This window comes from Vipera ursinii (genome assembly GCF_947247035.1).
Source record: "Vipera ursinii genome assembly, chromosome: 1".
Taxonomy (NCBI): Eukaryota; Metazoa; Chordata; class Lepidosauria; order Squamata; family Viperidae; genus Vipera; species Vipera ursinii.
The window spans coordinates 187,020,062-187,041,815 of NC_139512.1; the positions used below are offsets into that span (position 1 = coordinate 187,020,062).

General features: G+C 47.6%; 1 protein-coding gene across 1 annotated transcript in view; it reads left to right on the forward strand.

Moving 5' to 3' along the window:
* AGAP1 (ArfGAP with GTPase domain, ankyrin repeat and PH domain 1) overlaps positions 1 to 20,594 on the forward strand; it is a gene marked incomplete at its 3' end in the record, with an annotated part of 256,453 nt that extends 235,859 nt beyond the window's left edge. Inside the window, exon 10 of the mRNA XM_083350931.1 lies at positions 20,568 to 20,594. Coding sequence (XP_083207057.1) covers positions 20,568 to 20,594 — 27 coding nt within the window. The remainder of the gene's footprint in view (positions 1 to 20,567) is intronic.
* Positions 20,595 to 21,754: the final 1,160 nt, after the last annotated feature.

Sequence of the window (21,754 nt, forward strand, 5' to 3'; positions counted from 1 at the left end):
GGTTCCTGGTGGACAGCCAGACCCGATCCCCCACCGATAGTGGAGGCGTATCCCTTCTCGACCGATCGGCGAACCTCTTGTAGTCGGCCTTGGCCTTCTCCAGCTGCCGTCGCACCAACCGATGGATCGCCTGTAACTCCGCCATAAATTCGTTCGCTGCCGGCTCCGATGAGTCCACGGGAGAAAGGGGGAAAAACCGGGGGTGATAACCCATGTTGGCCAAGAACGGTGTCATCTGCGTGGAGGTGTGCTGCGAGTTGTTAAAGGCAAACTCGGCTATGGCCAAATAGTCCACCCAATTGTCCTGCTGCAGGTTAACGTAGCAGCGCAGATACTGCTCTAAGATGCCGATGACCTTCTCGGTACCCCCGTCGGTTTGTGGATGATGCGCGGACGAGAGGCAAACCTTAATGTCCAACGCCCGCATCAACTCCTGCCAGAAGCGGGCTGTAAACTGGGCCCCCCTATCGGAGACGACTCTATCGGGAAGGCCGTGCAGCCGGAACACCTGTTGGATGAACATGCGACTAGTGGCGCGAGCTGACGGTAAGCCGCGACAAGGGATGAAGTGCGCCATCTTGGTCAGCATGTCCACCACCACAAACACTGTCGTGAAGCCGGAGGATGGGGGTAGATCCGTCAGAAAGTCCATGGACACAGCCCCCCAGGGTCTCTTGGGTGTTGGCAAGGGCTGCAGTAAACCAGGCGGGGCCCCTGTCGCTGACTTGGCCTGCCTGCAAGGAATGCAGGAGGTGACATAAGACTGGACATCGTGTCGGACTCGGGGCCACCAGAAAGTACGGGAGACCAAGTTCAGAGTCTTGAACAGGCCAAAATGCCCCGCAGCCGGGTTATCATGACACTGGCTGAGGACGAGTCCCCTGAGTGGCCCTCCTGGAACATAGAGCCGGTCACGATAATACAGGAGTCCATCCACGACCGACCAAGGCGAATCTGGCCCCACCTCTTCCTTCCGCTGAGCCACCCACGCCTCCTGCTGCTGCGCCTCCCGGATCCGAGCCCGTATATCCACCGGCTCCCGCACCGCAGCAAAAGACTCGACGGGGATCACTGTCCTGGGCGGAAACTTGTCTTCCGCTCGGGTGTATTCGGGCTTTCTGGACAGAACATCCGCTCTCTGGTTGTGCCCGCTTGGTATGTACCGCACCCGGAAGTCAAACCTCGCAAAGAAGAGGGACCACCGGATCTGGCGTTGATTCAAATTCCGAGCGGTCTGCAGGCTTTCCAGATTCTTGTGGTCCGTCCGGACCTCGATCTGATGCCGCGCCCCCTCCAGATGATGCCTCCAAGCCTCGAACGCCGCCTTGATGGCCAGCAGCTCCTTCTCCCAGATGGTATAGTTGCGCTCCGAGGGGTTCAATTTCCGAGAGTGATACGCGCAAGGGAAAAGGGTACCGCTGGGCGTCGTCGCCTGGAGTAACACGGCCCCAATGGCAATGTCGGAGGCGTCCGCCTCCACGACAAACGGCCGTTGCGGGTCGGGATGTTTCAAGATGGGCTCCTTCATGAAGGCGTCCTTCAAAGCCTGGAACGCCTGTTGTTCGGGGGCGTTCCACTGGAACCGAGTCTTCTTCTGCAGGAGCCGGGTGAGGGGGGCTGTCAAGGCAGCAAAGCCAGGGATGAATGTCCGATAGTAGTTGGCAAATCCAAGGAGTCGCTGAACGTCCTTCACGCGACGCGGGGGTTGCCAACTCTGCAACGACTCGACTTTACTCGGCTCCATGGCGATGCCCTCAGGAGAAATGCGGTGACCCAGGAAATCGATGGTCACCTGGTAGAACTGGCACTTCTCCAACTTGGCAAACAGCCGATGTTCCCGGAGGCGCTGCAGGACCTGACGGAGATGCTGATGATGCGCTTCACGCGACGGGGAGTAAATCAGGATGTCGTCCAGGTAAATCACGACAAACTGGTCCAACAGATCCCGAAAGATATTGTTCATAAAATGCTGAAACACAGCGGGGGCGTTGGTCAAGCCAAACGGCATCACCGTGTACTCGAAATGTCCATAGCGAGTACCAAACGCCGTCTTCCACTCATCACCCGGCCGAACCCTGACGAGGTTGTAAGCTCCACGCAGGTCCAGTTTCGTGAAGATCTTAGCCTCCCGGAGTCGGTCCAAGAGCTCGGGGATGAGGGGCAGCGGGTAGCGGTTACGCACCGTGATGGCGTTGAGTTTCTGGTAGTCACAGCAAAGCCGTAACTCGCCCGACTTCTTTTTGACGAAGAGCACGGGCGCAGACACTGGCGAGGACGAGGGCCGGATGAAACCACGAGCCAAATTCTTTGTCAGGAAGTCCCGCAATGCAGCCAACTCGGGCTCCGACATGGAGTACAAACGCCCCACTGGGAGAGGCGCATCAGGGACTAGGTCAATGGAGCAGTCGTAGGGCCTGTGCGGGGGTAATTGGTCCGCCTCTGACTCGCTGAACACGTCAGCAAAGTCGGACAGTTCGGGAGGCAAGGAAACCCCTGGGGAACCCTCCACCTGGCCGGCACAGATATGGCGGGTGTGGTCCACGCACTGCAAACTTGGGAAGGTGACCAAGTTCTGAGACCAATAGATCTGTGGATCATGCGCCCGGAGCCACGCCAGTCCCAAGACCACGGGGAAGTGCAGATCCGAAGTGACGTAGAACTGAATGGCCTCCACATGGGTACTGATGGCCATACACACGGGTTGCGTGGCGGCCGTAATAGGCCCGGACAGGAGCACTCGACCATCGATGGTCTCCACAAGCATGGGCGGATCCACTGGACACTGGGGAACAGCCCATTTGGCCACAAAGGCCGAATCCATAAAGTTAGTGGTAGCCCCAGAGTCAATTAAGGCATGGACCGGAATCCCCTCTGGCTTGCCAGGGAGGATCAGACGTGCCTCCAGAATCAAATGCCGTGGAGGTTCACAGGCACCGTCGGAACGGCGTCGCTCGGCGTGGTCGTTGTGGGTCGCCCGATCTTTCACACCGTCTAGATCGGGCTCGGGCCGTTTCCCGACAGCAAAGCAGGGGACCTTGTCGGGGCAGGCTTGGTCACTGACGCCCGCTGACGCTTCTTCGGGCAAGAAGCAGCCAAATGTCCAGGGTCCCCACAGTATAAACACAACCCCCCCGATCGTCGTCTGTCCATTTCCGTCTCCGATAGACGGGACCTGGCGGCACCCAGCTCCATTGGCTCCTCCCTCTGGACTGGGGGCTCACGCACAACAGGAGCGGCAGGGGTCTGTGGGGTGGCACGGCGACTCTTTCGCTGCTGCAGCCGGGCATCGATCCGCAGACAAAGATGGATCAGCCCATTCAGGTCTGAGGGAATGTCCACGCGGGCCAGCTCATCCAACACCTCCTCTGACAAGCCATCCTGGAAGGCATCCACGAGCGCAGCCTCATTCCAGGCGGAATCCTGGCTAAGCAGCCGGAAATCGCTGATGTAGGCCTGTAGGGGGCGCTGACCCTGCCTCAAAGCTTTCAGGCGTCGGGTGGCCGTCTGCGCCTTAATTGGGTCCTCATACATGAGGCGCATATGGTCACAAAACCCCCCAAAGTTATCCAACAAAGGGCTAGGCTGTGCCAACAGAGGCGTGCCCCAACGAGCTGCATCTCCCGACAGAAGGCTCAACACGAAACCCACCTTATCTCGGTCAGTGGGGAAATCAGCTGCTCTCACGCTGATAAAAAGCTGGCATTGTCCCAGGAAGGCAGGAAACAGTTCTGGATTGCCAGCAAATTTATCCGGCATAGCTATCTGACATTTCCTCCTGGGTGGGGGTGCAGCATGTACCTGGGCTTGTAGTTGCCCCACTTGAGCTGCCAGCAAAGTGAGTTGCTGGGTGAGCTGAGCATTCTCGGCAAGAAGCTGCTCCATCGTAGTTGTAAGGGGTGGGAGGCTGAAAGCAAACTGTTCTGAACCAGCCCTTCTGGCCTTGTAGTAAGGCAAACCCCCTTATCAGAAAGAAGAGACTGGAGAGCGTCCAAGGCTAAAAGGCATCTGCCAAGATTTAATTATGCAGTTAACAAAAACACTAGAGCTTGTCTTCTCAAGCGGAAAAGTTGCTTTCAGCAACCAGCCCCTCCCCAAACACTCCTTTTATAGAGAGCTCAGGGCGTGGTCTCCCTGTGCCTCCTCCCGAGGAGTCCCATAGCCTTTCTTTGTTTGTTCCTGCTCGACTGCCTCCTGCGTCGGGCGTCCTTGAACAGGGCCAGCTGTGGGTCATCATCCTCCGCACTCTCGGGCTCACGCAGCTGAGAAGAGGTCCCCGGCTGAGGACTCTGCAAAGCCTCCAAACCATCATCAGCCGGTTCGTCTCCCTCCTCCCCCTCATCTGAGTCCTCCGATACGTCGGAGCCGGCTGTCGGACCCACAGGCTGGCCCTGAGTCACAACACTATCCCGCACCGCAGGGCCCTTCCCCCGGGTCTGCCGATCCGGATGCGGTCGGGATGGGAACTGTTTGTGAAAAGCAGTCACCAACGCAGGGGCATGAACGGCGGTCGCGTCTTCCCATGTGAAGTCCTCCGGCCCGTACCCTTTCCACTCGATCAGGTACTGGAAGCGACCTTTCAGCCAGCGGGAATCCCTGATGCTGGCGACCTCGTACTCGGGGGTGCTGCCTCCATCACGAGTTCCTGATGGGGGAGGTTCCGCTTGGCGAAGTGGACAGGCCGGTTGTTCGGGGACCAACAAGGACCGATGGAAGACGGGGTGCACGCGCAGGGAACGTGGCAGAGTCAAACGATAGGCGACCGGATTGATGACGGCCTCGACTGGGAACGGTCCAAGGTAACGGTGGTCCAGCTTCCTCGCCGGCCGAGTGGATGGTAGGTTCCTGGTGGACAGCCAGACCCGATCCCCCACCGATAGTGGAGGCGTATCCCTTCTCGACCGATCGGCGAACCTCTTGTAGTCGGCCTTGGCCTTCTCCAGCTGCCGTCGCACCAACCGATGGATCGCCTGTAACTCCGCCATAAATTCGTTCGCTGCCGGCTCCGATGAGTCCACGGGAGAAAGGGGGAAAAACCGGGGGTGATAACCCATGTTGGCCAAGAACGGTGTCATCTGCGTGGAGGTGTGCTGCGAGTTGTTAAAGGCAAACTCGGCTATGGCCAAATAGTCCACCCAATTGTCCTGCTGCAGGTTAACGTAGCAGCGCAGATACTGCTCTAAGATGCCGATGACCTTCTCGGTACCCCCGTCGGTTTGTGGATGATGCGCGGACGAGAGGCAAACCTTAATGTCCAACGCCCGCATCAACTCCTGCCAGAAGCGGGCTGTAAACTGGGCCCCCCTATCGGAGACGACTCTATCGGGAAGGCCGTGCAGCCGGAACACCTGTTGGATGAACATGCGACTAGTGGCGCGAGCTGACGGTAAGCCGCGACAAGGGATGAAGTGCGCCATCTTGGTCAGCATGTCCACCACCACAAACACTGTCGTGAAGCCGGAGGATGGGGGTAGATCCGTCAGAAAGTCCATGGACACAGCCCCCCAGGGTCTCTTGGGTGTTGGCAAGGGCTGCAGTAAACCAGGCGGGGCCCCTGTCGCTGACTTGGCCTGCCTGCAAGGAATGCAGGAGGTGACATAAGACTGGACATCGTGTCGGACTCGGGGCCACCAGAAAGTACGGGAGACCAAGTTCAGAGTCTTGAACAGGCCAAAATGCCCCGCAGCCGGGTTATCATGACACTGGCTGAGGACGAGTCCCCTGAGTGGCCCTCCTGGAACATAGAGCCGGTCACGATAATACAGGAGTCCATCCACGACCGACCAAGGCGAATCTGGCCCCACCTCTTCCTTCCGCTGAGCCACCCACGCCTCCTGCTGCTGCGCCTCCCGGATCCGAGCCCGTATATCCACCGGCTCCCGCACCGCAGCAAAAGACTCGACGGGGATCACTGTCCTGGGCGGAAACTTGTCTTCCGCTCGGGTGTATTCGGGCTTTCTGGACAGAACATCCGCTCTCTGGTTGTGCCCGCTTGGTATGTACCGCACCCGGAAGTCAAACCTCGCAAAGAAGAGGGACCACCGGATCTGGCGTTGATTCAAATTCCGAGCGGTCTGCAGGCTTTCCAGATTCTTGTGGTCCGTCCGGACCTCGATCTGATGCCGCGCCCCCTCCAGATGATGCCTCCAAGCCTCGAACGCCGCCTTGATGGCCAGCAGCTCCTTCTCCCAGATGGTATAGTTGCGCTCCGAGGGGTTCAATTTCCGAGAGTGATACGCGCAAGGGAAAAGGGTACCGCTGGGCGTCGTCGCCTGGAGTAACACGGCCCCAATGGCAATGTCGGAGGCGTCCGCCTCCACGACAAACGGCCGTTGCGGGTCGGGATGTTTCAAGATGGGCTCCTTCATGAAGGCGTCCTTCAAAGCCTGGAACGCCTGTTGTTCGGGGGCGTTCCACTGGAACCGAGTCTTCTTCTGCAGGAGCCGGGTGAGGGGGGCTGTCAAGGCAGCAAAGCCAGGGATGAATGTCCGATAGTAGTTGGCAAATCCAAGGAGTCGCTGAACGTCCTTCACGCGACGCGGGGGTTGCCAACTCTGCAACGACTCGACTTTACTCGGCTCCATGGCGATGCCCTCAGGAGAAATGCGGTGACCCAGGAAATCGATGGTCACCTGGTAGAACTGGCACTTCTCCAACTTGGCAAACAGCCGATGTTCCCGGAGGCGCTGCAGGACCTGACGGAGATGCTGATGATGCGCTTCACGCGACGGGGAGTAAATCAGGATGTAGTCCAGGTAAATCACGACAAACTGGTCCAACAGATCCCGAAAGATATTGTTCATAAAATGCTGAAACACAGCGGGGGCGTTGGTCAAGCCAAACGGCATCACCGTGTACTCGAAATGTCCATAGCGAGTACCAAACGCCGTCTTCCACTCATCACCCGGCCGAACCCTGACGAGGTTGTAAGCTCCACGCAGGTCCAGTTTCGTGAAGATCTTAGCCTCCCGGAGTCGGTCCAAGAGCTCGGGGATGAGGGGCAGCGGGTAGCGGTTACGCACCGTGATGGCGTTGAGTTTCTGGTAGTCACAGCAAAGCCGTAACTCGCCCGACTTCTTTTTGACGAAGAGCACGGGCGCAGACACTGGCGAGGACGAGGGCCGGATGAAACCACGAGCCAAATTCTTTGTCAGGAAGTCCCGCAATGCAGCCAACTCGGGCTCCGACATGGAGTACAAACGCCCCACTGGGAGAGGCGCATCAGGGACTAGGTCAATGGAGCAGTCGTAGGGCCTGTGCGGGGGTAATTGGTCCGCCTCTGACTCGCTGAACACGTCAGCAAAGTCGGACAGTTCGGGAGGCAAGGAAACCCCTGGGGAACCCTCCACCTGGCCGGCACAGATATGGCGGGTGTGGTCCACGCACTGCAAACTTGGGAAGGTGACCAAGTTCTGAGACCAATAGATCTGTGGATCATGCGCCCGGAGCCACACCAGTCCCAAGACCACGGGGAAGTGCAGATCCGAAGTGACGTAGAACTGAATGGCCTCCACATGGGTACTGATGGCCATACACACGGGTTGCGTGGCGGCCGTAATAGGCCCGGACAGGAGCACTCGACCATCGATGGTCTCCACAAGCATGGGCGGATCCACTGGACACTGGGGAACAGCCCATTTGGCCACAAAGGCCGAATCCATAAAGTTAGTGGTAGCCCCAGAGTCAATTAAGGCATGGACCGGAATCCCCTCTGGCTTGCCAGGGAGGATCAGACGTGCCTCCAGAATCAAATGCCGTGGAGGTTCACAGGCACCGTCGGAACGGCGTCGCTCGGCGTGGTCATTGTGGGTCGCCCGATCTTTCACACCGTCTAGATCGGGCTCGGGCCGTTTCCCGACAGCAAAGCAGGGGACCTTGTCGGGGCAGGCTTGGTCACTGACGCCCGCTGACGCTTCTTCGGGCAAGAAGCAGCCAAATGTCCAGGGTCCCCACAGTATAAACACAACCCCCCCGATCGTCGTCTGTCCATTTCCGTCTCCGATAGACGGGACCTGGCGGCACCCAGCTCCATTGGCTCCTCCCTCTGGACTGGGGGCTCACGCACAACAGGAGCGGCAGGGGTCTGTGGGGTGGCACGGCGACTCTTTCGCTGCTGCAGCCGGGCATCGATCCGCAGACAAAGATGGATCAGCCCATTCAGGTCTGAGGGAATGTCCACGCGGGCCAGCTCATCCAACACCTCCTCTGACAAGCCATCCTGGAAGGCATCCACGAGCGCAGCCTCATTCCAGGCGGAATCCTGGCTAAGCAGCCGGAAATCGCTGATGTAGGCCTGTAGGGGGCGCTGACCCTGCCTCAAAGCTTTCAGGCGTCGGGTGGCCGTCTGCGCCTTAATTGGGTCCTCATACATGAGGCGCATATGGTCACAAAACCCCCCAAAGTTATCCAACAAAGGGCTAGGCTGTGCCAACAGAGGCGTGCCCCAACGAGCTGCATCTCCCGACAGAAGGCTCAACACGAAACCCACCTTATCTCGGTCAGTGGGGAAATCAGCTGCTCTCACGCTGATAAAAAGCTGGCATTGTCCCAGGAAGGCAGGAAACAGTTCTGGATTGCCAGCAAATTTATCCGGCATAGCTATCTGACATTTCCTCCTGGGTGGGGGTGCAGCATGTACCTGGGCTTGTAGTTGCCCCACTTGAGCTGCCAGCAAAGTGAGTTGCTGGGTGAGCTGAGCATTCTCGGCAAGAAGCTGCTCCATCGTAGTTGTAAGGGGTGGGAGGCTGAAAGCAAACTGTTCTGAACCAGCCCTTCTGGCCTTGTAGTAAGGCAAACCCCCTTATCAGAAAGAAGAGACTGGAGAGCGTCCAAGGCTAAAAGGCATCTGCCAAGATTTAATTATGCAGTTAACAAAAACACTAGAGCTTGTCTTCTCAAGCGGAAAAGTTGCTTTCAGCAACCAGCCCCTCCCCAAACACTCCTTTTATAGAGAGCTCAGGGCGTGGTCTCCCTGTGCCTCCTCCCGAGGAGTCCCATAGCCTTTCTTTGTTTGTTCCTGCTCGACTGCCTCCTGCGTCGGGCGTCCTTGAACAGGGCCAGCTGTGGGTCATCATCCTCCGCACTCTCGGGCTCACGCAGCTGAGAAGAGGTCCCCGGCTGAGGACTCTGCAAAGCCTCCAAACCATCATCAGCCGGTTCGTCTCCCTCCTCCCCCTCATCTGAGTCCTCCGATACGTCGGAGCCGGCTGTCGGACCCACAGGCTGGCCCTGAGTCACAACAGGTACGCAATTTGTTGCTTCTGCAGAGAATAAGAAAAATGGAGTGGTTGTTTATGTTAAAAGTGTCTTAACAGCAGACTTAATTGAAGCAGATAAGCATGGAAGATATGTTATGATTGAGCTGTTGTTAGAAGGTAAAAAGACGCTTTTAGTTGGATTATATGCACCTAACCAACAACAAGCTGACTTTTTTAGCTTACTTCACACAAAGCTCACCCAGTTGGATTATAAATCTTTTATTTTTATGGGGGACTGGAATGGTGTTTTGGATGTACAGTTGGATAAGGCTGGAGCTTTTAAGCGCATTCCAAGTCATGCTAGATTGCCTAAATCTTTTTTTGAAATGAAGGACGACCTGGAATTGCGAGATATTTGGCGTGAGAGACACTTGCAGGAGAAGGATTATACTTTTTATTCTGACAGACACCAATCTTTTTCGAGGATTGATTTTATTTTGTTGACTAATGATTTTTTTTTGAGAACTAAAAAGGTGAAGATTTGTGCAAGAACTATCTCTGATCACAGTCCAGTTTGGTTGGAGATTGATAAGGAGAAAAGAGATAGGCGCTCGTGGCGCGTAAATGAGAATTTGTTTAGAAATCAGAGAAATGTGGAAGAATGCAAACAGCGGATGAAGGATTTTTTTGAGATTAATATGAATAAGGGTACCTCTATGGATATGGTTTGGGATGCTAGCAAGGCCTATATGAGAGGGGTGTTGATATTTATGAATAATAGACATAGACGTGCAGTGGAAACTAGAAGGAAAGAACTGGAGAATGAAATAAAGGAAAAAGAAAAGGCTTTGATTTTGAACCCAGAGGATGTGAAGATCAAGGAGGCTATTAAACTGCTAAGAGGACAATTTGATAAATTACTGGCTGATCAAGTGGCGACCAATCTGCGGTTTGCTAGGCATAATACTTTTTGCAACGCTAATAAACCAGGCAGATGGTTAGCTTATAGACTGAGGAAAAAACAAAGGGCCTCTAATATAGATAAGATTGAGTATAAAGGAAGGGTTGTGTTTCAACAGAATCTTATTAAGGATGCTTTTGTGGATTTTTATTCGAAATTATATACTAAAGAGGAAATTAATGCAAAAGATATTGATATATACTTGGAGAATGCTAGCATCCCGGTTCTTACGCAAGTACAAAAAGAGGGGATTAATCAACTGATTACAGAAGAAGAAATTTTTACAGCAATTAAGGAACTGAAGGTGGATAAAGCACCAGGCACGGATGGCTTGACTGCCGCCTATTATAAAAATTTACAATTAGAGATGATAAAACCGTTAAAGGAAATGTTCCAGACAATCCAGAGGGGGGGAAAGGTGCCACCGTCTTGGAGAACAGCTTTTATCTCTTTGATTCCGAAGGAAGACCAGGATGCTACTCAAGTTAAAAATTACAGACCGATATCGCTTTTAAATACAGATTATAAGATATTTGCTAAGGTTTTGGCTAATAGACTGATGAGGGTTCTACAACAGGTGATTCATGGGGATCAAACGGGGTTTATTAGTGGTAGGCAAATGAAAAATAATGTGAGACATATAGTTGATGTGTTAGAGTTTTTGGAAAGGCACAACCAGATCTCTGCAGCGCTAATTTTTTTAGATGCTGAAAAGGCCTTTGATCAATTGAATTGGCAATTTTTGTTGAAAGTTTTAGACAAAATGGATTTTGGGGAAAAATTTTTACAACCGATTAGGGCATTATATCAAAAACAAACTGCCCGAATTATAGTTAACAATAGCCTGACAGCAGCATGAAATATTGAGAAGGGCACAAGGCAAGGGTGTCCGTTATCGCCCTTGTTATTTGTGTTAACATTAGAGATATTATTGGTTAAGATTCGGAATTCGGAAAAAATTAAGGGGATACAAGTTGGAGATCAGGACTATAGATTGAGAGCATTTGCAGATGATCTGGTTGTTACAGTGACCCAGCCAGAGAACTCTGTTGTGGACCTGATGGAGATAATAACACAATATGGGAAGGTTTCTGGATTTAAAGTAAATACACAGAAAACTAAAATTTTGGCTAGAAATATGACAGTTTCACAGAAGGCTCTCTTAGAAGGATTAACTGGATTTGAGATTGTTAAAAGGGTTAAATATTTGGGGGTGATTTTGTCGCCCTCTAATACAAAGTTATATAAAAATAATTATGAAAAACTATGGGGGAAAATTCAAAAAGAATTGGAGAGTTGGGAAAAATTGCAATTGTCTTTGTTGGGACGGATTGCAGCAGTGAAAATGAATGTCCTGCCCAAATTTTTATTTTTATTTCAAATGATACCGATTCTTAAGAAAGATTCTAACTTGGAGGAATGGCAGCGTGGTATCAATAAATTTGTGTGGGCAGGGAAAAAGCCACGAGTTAAACTTAAGATTATGCAGGATACTCGTGAGAGAGGTGGCCTTAAATTGCCTAATTTTAAACTATATTATGAAGCTGCTGCATTAGTAGGAATAAGCGATTGGATTAATTTGACGCAACCGAGGTTATTAAATCTTGAGGGCCATGATTTGTTGTTTGGCTGGCATGCATATTTGTTGTATGATAAGAAGGTAGATATTGTGTTTAGGATGCATATTTTAAGGCAGGCATTGCTGAGAGTTTGGAAGAAGTATAGACATAAGTTAAGCAGCAAGATACCATTGTGGGCAATTCCAAAACACGCAATAGAAAATATACATGCTGGTTTCAAACATGATGTGACTACGTACAAGGAAATTTTAAGCTTGGAAAGGAATGTTTGGTGTTTGAAATCATATAGCCTCTTGCGAGAAGAGAAGGTTGTTCAAACTTGGCTTCAATATATTCAGTTACGGGCCAGGTGGAAAGAAGACCAGAAAAATGGATTTGCAATGACTGATGAAAATTTGATAAAGCAAATTAGAAATCAGGGACCAGCACATATCTAACGGATATATCTTGCACTGATAGAGATTGATTCAGAAACAGAGCTTGTTAAGGATTGTATGATAAAATGGGCCCAAAACATTCAGGAAGTTATTACAATGGACACGTGGGAAAAGATTTGGGTGAGGAATGTAAAATTTACTCAAGCTCAAAATCTAAGAGAGAACTTTTACAAAATGTTTTATAGATGGCATTTAGATCCTAAAAAGCTTGCAAGTATGTATCCGAATTACCAGCCTAAATGTTGGAGGTGTGGTGATAAAGATGCAACATATTTTCACATATGGTGGACATGTAAGAAGGTTAAGGTTTTTTGGATAAAAGTCTGGTGGAATATGCAGAAGATTTTTAAACGGAGGATAAAGTTTTGTCCGCAATTTTTTTTGTTGGGAATAATGGTCGACGCTACAGTTGTGGACTCCAAGTTGATGTTGAATTTAGTTACGGCAGCAAGACTTTTGATAGGTCAATATTGGAAGAAAGAGGAATTGCCGACCATAGAAGAGTGGACTTTAAAGGTTTCCGACCTGGCAGAGATGGCGAAGATTTCGGCCTATTTGAAAGATCATTCGCAAGAACGTTATATTATGGAATGGAGAAAATGGATTGAGTTTATCCAGAACAAGTATAGGGTTAAGAAGTTTTATGTAGCATTCGAATAAGTCTTCTTTCGTTTTTTTTTCTTTTTCTATTTTAGTTTTTTATATATATTTGATATTGCTAAGATTTGTTTTATCCTATATAAGCTAGAGAGTGATGGATTTTAGAATTTATAGTTGTTAGTATATGGTTGTTTATGATTGCTTTTTTATATATATATACCTTGTATTTAGCTCTGGGAAGTCGGGGGGGAGGGGGGGAGGGGGGGAGGGAGGGGGGGGAGGAGGGAGGGGGGAGGGGGGAGGTAGGGGGGAGGTAGGGGGGGGAGGAGGGAGGGGGAAGGGGGGCTTTTTAAAGGAAAACTGTATTTTAAAACTTTTCAATAAAAAAAACAATCTGGCCAACTGACCATTAAGGAAAATGCATGGGAGATTCAAGCATTCAAGGTGGGCTGAACTTAGATCTCTTGCAGGCACACAGGGACTCATGACTCATTTGACCCCTCCCTTGGGTTCAGCCTGGTCATCTCCTACAGTACTACCCCAGACAGACCCAGTTTGAAACTTGGGGGTTCTTCTCTACAGAGAAATGAAGCAAACTAGCTGACTTATTTATGACAGCCTTAGCCTAAAAACAGACATGGCAGAATGACCTTGTCTTTAACATTCACTTTCATTCTTGGTCACCAAAACACTCTGAGCACAAAATGCAGTAGTTTTAACACTTCTTCATATTTTCATGGCAGACTTGTAGTAGCTGTTCCTGAAAATGAAGAACATGTTGGACTGTTGTGAAATGACTATTCTCCAATCACAGAGAAACAAGAAGAGTCTAATGAAGTTCCCTGGTAGTCATCCTTCTCTTTTCTGACATATAGGTCCTGATGTTGTTCCAAGCGTATATAGTCCAACAGATCTACTTACTGCCTTTCCATCCTTAACTTCTTCTTTTTGGGAGGGGAAGTGTAAGTATGCTTCAAGTTAATGGGCACGGAATATATTCAGGCTTCCATGTGAATGTAACTGGTAGCTTCTTCTATGAAATAGGATCATAGCTGATATAAAAATTGAAATATGAGTGGGTTAGGATGCTGAGCTTGTCGATCAGAAGGTCGGCAGTTTGGCGGGTCGAATCCCGAGTGCCGCGTACCAGAGTGAGCGCCTGTTACTCATCCCAGCTTCTGCCAACCTAGCAGTTCGAAAGCACGTAAAAATGCAAGTAGAAAAATAGGGACCACTACGGTGGGAAGGTAACCGCGTTCCGTGCGCCTTTGGTGTCTAGTCATGCCAGCCACATGACCACGGAGACATCCTCGGACAAGCGCTGGCTCTTCGGCTTTGAAACAGAGATGAGCACCAGCCCCTAGAGTTGGAAACAACTAGCACGCATGTGCAGGGGAACCTTTACCTTGTGTGTGTGTGTGTGTGTGTGTGTGTGTGTAATTTTTTTGGCTTGCTAAATACTTAACAAACATTTAACATACACACGCACGCACACACACACATACACTAGATCAGATGTGGAATGAGGGTCCGCCTTCTGCAGGTGTTCAAAATTCTTGTGATCTGTGCATGACTGTAAAGAGTGGGTTACATCCTCCAAGAAATACCTCCATTGTAGAAGCACTGCTTCTGTGCCCAGGAATTCTTTATTGAAAATAGTTATTTTGAACTATTTTCATCTTCCTTCCTTCCTTCCTTCCTTCCTTCCTTCCTTCCTTCCTTCCTTCCTTCCTTCCTTCCTTCTCTTTCTTTCTTTCTTTCTTTCTTTCTTTCTTTCTTTCTTTCTTTCTTCTTCTTCCTTCCTTCCTTCCTTCCTTCTCTCTCTCTTCTTTCTTTTCCTTCCTTCCATCCATCCATCCATTTCAGTTTATTTCCAGTTCTCTGTAGCCTTTGAAAGAGCTACTGTCTTTTCAGTCTCTAAGAGAACTAACCCTTAGCGAATAAGCCAACTTATTTAGCTTACTTACTCATGTGACTATGATAAAAACTGATTATTTACTTCTAGCTGGTATTGTTCAAGTGGTTGTGAATTCGTCCAGGTTTTTCTTCTACCTTGCATGGTATCATGTGACCTCACATTTCCTTTGAATCTGCTGTATTGACCTTAGGTATTGAACAGCTTTTATAGTGTAGTGCCATCCCTGAAAGGGCCGCTAGAGTCCAGATTCATCTACCCCCTTTCTACATGTACCCAGGCTCTTCCCTGCTACACAGTCACTTGCCAGGTGTCTCAATATCTATCAATCTGGATATCAGTCTGCTCTGATCTCTCACCCAGGCACCTCCACTTGTCCAGCTTGGGTCACCTCCACTGTCCACTGGGGTGTCTGCTGCCCCTCTGTTCACTGGCTTGCCTTCTCGTCTGGGTCAACTCACCTCCAATGTCCCCTCTTGCCTTCAGGATTCCAGACAACTCAAAAGTCTTCCTGCTAAAATCTGACAGAACCCCTTCTCTTCTTTCCCCCCTCCTCCTCCATCAGCTCCAGGGCTATTCTAACTAAAAATGATCTCAATTTCTAACCTTGTCTGAGATAAATGTCTCCCACCCCCACCTTTCAAGATTCCAGCCAACTCTCTCACCAAAGATCTTCTTGCCAAAACCTAACAGAACCTCCCTTCTCTTCTTTCCTCACCTCTTCCTTCCCTCATCTCCCCCCACTATACACTCTCCCCAGCCAAAATTCTTTGTTGGGGAACTATTCTCCAATGACCTGGGGTGGCAGGGCCTGAATCAGGGGTCTCCCCCCCATTGTCTGAAATTCTAGCAGTGAGTACTTCCTCCCCTGTTGTGTGGCTCAACATATGTCAGTCTTTTAGGGAGTGATGTATTGCTCTTTTTGGCCTCTGTTCCCTGGGCTCGGCTGAGGCAAATGGGTCTTCCTCCAGGGATTCCTTGCACCCAGGAGTCTTCAGGGCTGGTGGCTAATTCTCTGGTTCTGTCTACTGTGAGAAGTATGGGATGAATGGTTCTTCCTCCAGAAGCTTATCTGGCCCAGGGGTCTTTGGGGCTAATAGCTCATTCTCCCATTCTGGCATTGGTGCAGATTGCTTATCTGCTCTCCCCTCAGGGTCCCCGAAGATTTCTTCCTGTTTCTGAGTTTGAGGCACAAACTCAGGGATGTCTGGCCTAAATGGCTCTGGCCCCATTTCTGTGTCCCACGCAGGTCAAGCTGCCCTAATGTGTTCCGGTAAACATAACCAGTCCTTGTTCTCCTCCTCCTCCTCCTCCTCCTCCTCCTCCTCCTCCTCCTCCTCCTCCTCCTCCTCCTCCTCCTCCTCCTCCTCCTCTTCTGTGGGCTATGTTTGGGTCACTTGTTTCCTCCTGGCCAGGCAGAGTTCAGTTGCCTGTTGCTTGGGGGCTCCTACTGCCTCATTAAGAGGCAAGAGGTGATTTTATTGCCACATTTTCAGAGGCCCCCACACTCCCCTCCCCCACACAATTCAAGTAGCTTTTTGCCAACAGTGTATGGCTGGAAGCTCTATTGGTCCTCCAACTTATGTTTTCTAGGAGCACCCAGGTTTCACAACATTACCTGATTACCGGGTTGCAAATCCTGAATTGTCACCTTCAGGTCATAGTTTCTACTGTTTTTTGTTCTTGGGACCCTGAAATGGCTTGAGCACTCTCGTATGCCATCTTCAATTTTTTTCTCATCTGGTCTATGTAACTCTGGTGTGAAGTGAGTGAGGTGTTGTCCATGGAGATGCCAAATGCTATATCCACCAGCAGTCAAGCCTCCCTGCCAAACATCAATTGGTATGTGGAGTGCCCAGTAGTATCATTTTTTGTGCTATTGTATGTGAATATAACAGTCCCAAATGTCCATGTAGTGCAATCAGCACCACCTCCCTATGTTTTTCCAAGAAGAGCAGCTGCCACTTTTCCTTGAACCCATCTGAAGGGCCCTTCCAATAAGCCACCCCTCCTCGGAGCTATAATTGGTCCCACTCTTTATACAACAATCAGGCTCCTTCTGGGGAGTCGGTTAACAAGGCCTCTCACTAACCACTTCCCAGTGCCCTTTAGCCAGGTCACAAAGAGTCTTTTTCACCTGATCCCTTTTCAAATCTTTCTTGGTCAAAACAAGGATACCCTCCCCTTCCACCTGGGTAGGGTTACAGTACAGTTGCTCCTCCTCGAACTTGGTATTTGACCCCTCAGTAGAGAGTCTGGGCTCAATCAAGTCCATGTGCCTTAGAGTCATGAGGTCTCCTAAACAGAGCATTTGCATCCCTGTTCCCTGCTCCTGGCTGGCATGGCATGGAGTTTGGCTCTCAGGAGGAAATACATGATGCCTTGTTGTCCATCTTAACCTCAAACTCTGTCCAATATAGGTAATCCTTTGACTTATCCACCACCACCACCACCCACTTCAGTGGCAGGAACTACAATTTGTGAGTGGGGTAGTTCTTGGATGGAGTGAGGCCCCTACTGATATATGCAGTGGGTCTCAGGTGTGTGTTACGTTCCTGATACAATACCCCACCAAGGCTATCCCAGCATGTAACTCATGGGGCTGGTTCAGGTCAGTGTAGGCCAGGATGGGAACATAGGTTAGGCTCCTCTTCAGTTAGTTGAAGGCCTGCTCACACTGTCCTGTCCACTCCACTTGAATTGATTCCTGGGACTTCCTGTGTCCCTTCTCCTGGCAAGGCTGGCCTTAGCTGTCAGACACATCCTCTGCCCCCGCTTTCTTCAACAGATCATTGAGGGAATGGTATTGTGTTGATTTTGTAGTTTTCTTGATGGTTTTTTAACATCACTATCAGGATACTGCAGAAGGTCTCAGTTGGTTGGGATCAGAAGCACTATGTTTCATATGGATTTGTTACTAGAGAGAAGCAGTGACAGATTTCTCTTTGGATCCACTGTGGTAGCACAGTGGTTAGAATTCAGTATTCCAGGCTAACTGCTCACAATCAGAAGTTCAATCCTGACTGGCTCAAAGTTGACTCAGATTTTCATCCTTCCAATAAAATGAGAACCCAGATGGTTGGGGACAATATGTTGACACTGTAAACCATTCGGAGAGTGTTGGAAAACACTATCAGGCAGTACATCAGTGTAATTGCTATTGCTATTTTCTACTGTTTATCCTGTGGGATCATATATGTTTCTGTTCCTTCTCTCCTGCAGTTCACTAGTTGAGGAAGTTGCTGGGAGTGGGGTAGTCATTCAGAGATGACTGTGTTGTTGTGCAGATACGTGACAGTTGTTTGGAGGCAGTTGTGAGAAAGGTGGTACTCAAACTCAGGAAGATAGCTTTAACCCTTTTCCAAGCTGTTTGTAAGGTCAGCAAAAAGGATCTTTGTCAGTTCTGACTGTAGGTTATAGATGTTCCTGAACTGGGATAGCCTAGTTTAGTGATACTACTCTTGAACTCCACTGAAATTTGTAAAACTATTTTCCTTGATTAAATGGGATGGCAAAACTGGATCTTAAAGAACTGCCCAGGCTGTCCATAAGCTACAGGACCCCAATTTAAGATGTATAAAATCCTAATGGATTTGAAACTGAAGTATTTAAAAGGCCATCTCTGGTATCAACCAACTGATGCAGTAAGATCAGCTGGAGAAATTCAGTCATAGGTGTGACTTTTTTTCAATGGTAATGTATTATAATTCTCCTACAGTATCTTTGTTTAAACAGTAGTTAAGGAAATAGTTGTTCAACTGGGAATTTATTGCAAGAATAATATTTTTATATACACTGCATTTCATTTAATTTCTAAAACTACTCAATATTAAACTTTTTTTTCAATTTTTCCAAAATTTCTATTTTTTTCCAGAAAAAAAAACAAGGAAAAAACAGGTTTTTTCTCATGGCTTTAAAATTTCTGGAAATTTTACATCTCTACAAGTTCAAACACATTTGGAATTTTGGAAGATTACAATGGGTATGTTCACAAAATGGTTGCAATACCATATTTGCCAGCAAGCAGTTGCGTACCAGGGACTTACTGAGGTGCACCAAAATTCTTGAAAATTATTTGATGGAGATTACATGCCAAACGACTGCTGCTGCTATTACTAATTATTATTATTTTTAAGATGTTGAAGCAAGAATCTTGGGAGCACATTAGTATCACTTGGATCATTTTCTACATACTTCTGCTCAGTGGTGGGATTCAGCCAGTTCACACCACTTTGGCAGAACTGGTAGCTAATTTTTTGTTGCCCTTCCGGAAGCGGCATCCACACAGAGAACCAGTTGTTCACATATTTGAATCCCACCACTGCTTCTGCTGTATTGTAAAATATAATAATAAGCAAGGACATATAAAATACCTTCTTTGCAACAATAGCATGTCACTCAGTAGTGAAGGAAATCCTGGATGGAATCTAGTGATACTTCTTTATCAAAATTCTGTTACTGCTGACAGAACTATAGATGTTGATTTTATTTTCTTGCAGTTCCATGAAATTTGGATTTTTGTATGGTCCCCAGCTTTCCTAAACAGATTCTAAAGATCCACAGTGGCTTTACAAAAGAGAAGGATGGAGAGGAAAGGTCCATTTTACGAATAGATTTCTGCTCATGCAGCATTGAGTCCTACCAAGAATAGACCCTGGTGCCAACTTTCTCTCCATATCTTCTCCAGGAATATTCGTATATGGCCCACTAATTTCAGAGGAGTTATTAGTAGAGACTAATTAAATCTTGAATTATGGAGTAAATATGGGAATTGCAGATCCATTAGCTGGTTCATCACAAATTTAATTGGATTGTATTGATCCCTAGAAAGCAAATCTTGACCAACGCACTCTAGAAATGAAAACACAAATCCTCAGAGCTATCTAAAAGAACTGCACAACTCTAGTATCATTTTCAGAACATTTTCAAGGCATTATATCAACAGGGAAATTAGGAGGAAGAAATAGTGCTGTTCTTCAATTTGCTCTATGTCACTTTATTCTTATCATGCAGCACTACTATAATTTTAAACTTAATGAGAATCAACCAGAGAAATTAAACTTAGGAGTCAAAACCCCCCAAAATATAAAATGGTTAACAATGAGAAGATAATATAACTCAGATTATGAAGTTGAACAATGTCTTACAATAATTAGATTGTTAAAAAGGTTTCTTAGTCTTGTTGACATTAATCTACAGAATAACATGTTATTTACCTTAATTAAAATTGCAATTAAGTTACAAGCCTTTTTGAAACTACATAGAACACTTGATACATTTTAATAAAACAAATAATTAAAAACTTGAAAATACCAAATAGATAAATATTGTCAGGCTATGGAAAAATATTATACAAATATAAAGCTGACTTATTTTTCAAATTGACTATTTACCCTGAACCAAACTTCCAACATCCAAAATTAGAAGTTCAGGTTAAAATGTGGAAAAGTTCAAAAGGCCTGTCAAACTGAAACACAGCTAGAAAGAAGATCTTTGATGTACCTAATCCCTATTGTTTAATGTTGGGCTTTTGATTTTAAATGCTAGTGCACAGCATGCAAGCTATGCCCTCCTGTTGTGCAACCCAGGGCACTTTGGGTGGTAGGGGATGGGGATGGGGAGAAATGTTCTGTCTCTGTGAGAAAAAGCTGACAGGTCAAAATACTTTTGGAGATCTTTTTTAAGAAATTGTGTGCTACAGGGAGCAAATAAGCATGCTGTGTGTGCTGGCAAAAGCTAGCAGTCAGTCAAGTTTTTATCTCTTAATGAATAGAGACTGCTGAAGTAAGGATTAGGTAATTGAGTTTATAATTAATTAGCCATAACCCTCATCAGATAAAGCAGTTGTTAAGATTTTTTTTTATCTCCTTCTCTCCTCAGGGCCTGCCCTTCTTTGTCCTTGTCTGACAGCCAGCACTTATCTTAGGCCTTCTCCAGGCTTTTGCCCATCAAAACCTCCCCTTCCCTTTTGCTGTTTTTGGTGGTCAGCTGAGGCCCTTATTGTAGCCTTTGGTTCACAATCAGGCTAGCTGTCTCATGCTGGGATGATGAATTAGCAGTAGGAGGTAACAGAGAGGTGATTTCAGATTTGCCCAGTGATAGCTTATAGAGCTTTTTCCTGTTTATTAGGCACCCTTGTCTGCTGACACAAAGAGGTTAAAAAGATAGCTGTAGTAAACATATATCCTTTCCCCTGAATTTTAGGCTGTTTCAAAGAACCCTTAATTTCTTCTATGTGCTTGATTTTATAATAATACTGATAAAATAAATGGGATTTTGTACTGTTTGGGTGTCCTTATCTCCTTTTCTTTCGGGTATAAACTTGACTGTTCTGTCTTATAATGGTGCCTACCTGGCTCTGCAACTGCATCAAAACTTGCAGCATCAAAGACATCTAATTCTAGTTGGTCTTCAGCATTTTTATGTTCCAAGTCACTTGATGGATGCCTTTTGGATTTTAAAGACATTTCATAATACTCTTACAGTTAATTTTAGAAAGCTTCCTCTGTTCAAGAAACTACAAAGCTGTTATTATTTTATAGAATTTCAATGCTGAATATATGAATAATTTTGTAGAAAAAAGAATTATTAGGGTTTTTTGTGAGCATATGATTCTCTGGTATTCTTTGCCTTTAAAAGGCCATCATTGATTTCTTCCAGCAAAGTATGCAGTATGTATTATTTTTCTCAGTTTATTAATTCCACCTTTTCTTTCTTTATACAATATCACAGTTTAAAAGAATTTGAAGGTTTTTAAAAAAAGTTATATACAATCCCTCCTAGTCTGGGTTCTATTGAACTTTAAATAAAAATATTATGCTATTTGTTTTGTTTTGATACCAGCTTTCTTTATTTTTACTACACACTTTATGTGTAGTAAATATTAACCATTAAGACTGCATTTTTGATTCCTTCAAAATGTTATCTTCTCCATCTCATTTTCTTCTCTTTTTAACTATTATAATTTCTTTTAGTAGTTATTTTTAATGATGTAAATGAAACTTTGTATATGTGTATATATAAATGCTGGTCAAAGATTTAAATAAATAAAAGATACCTACCTTACA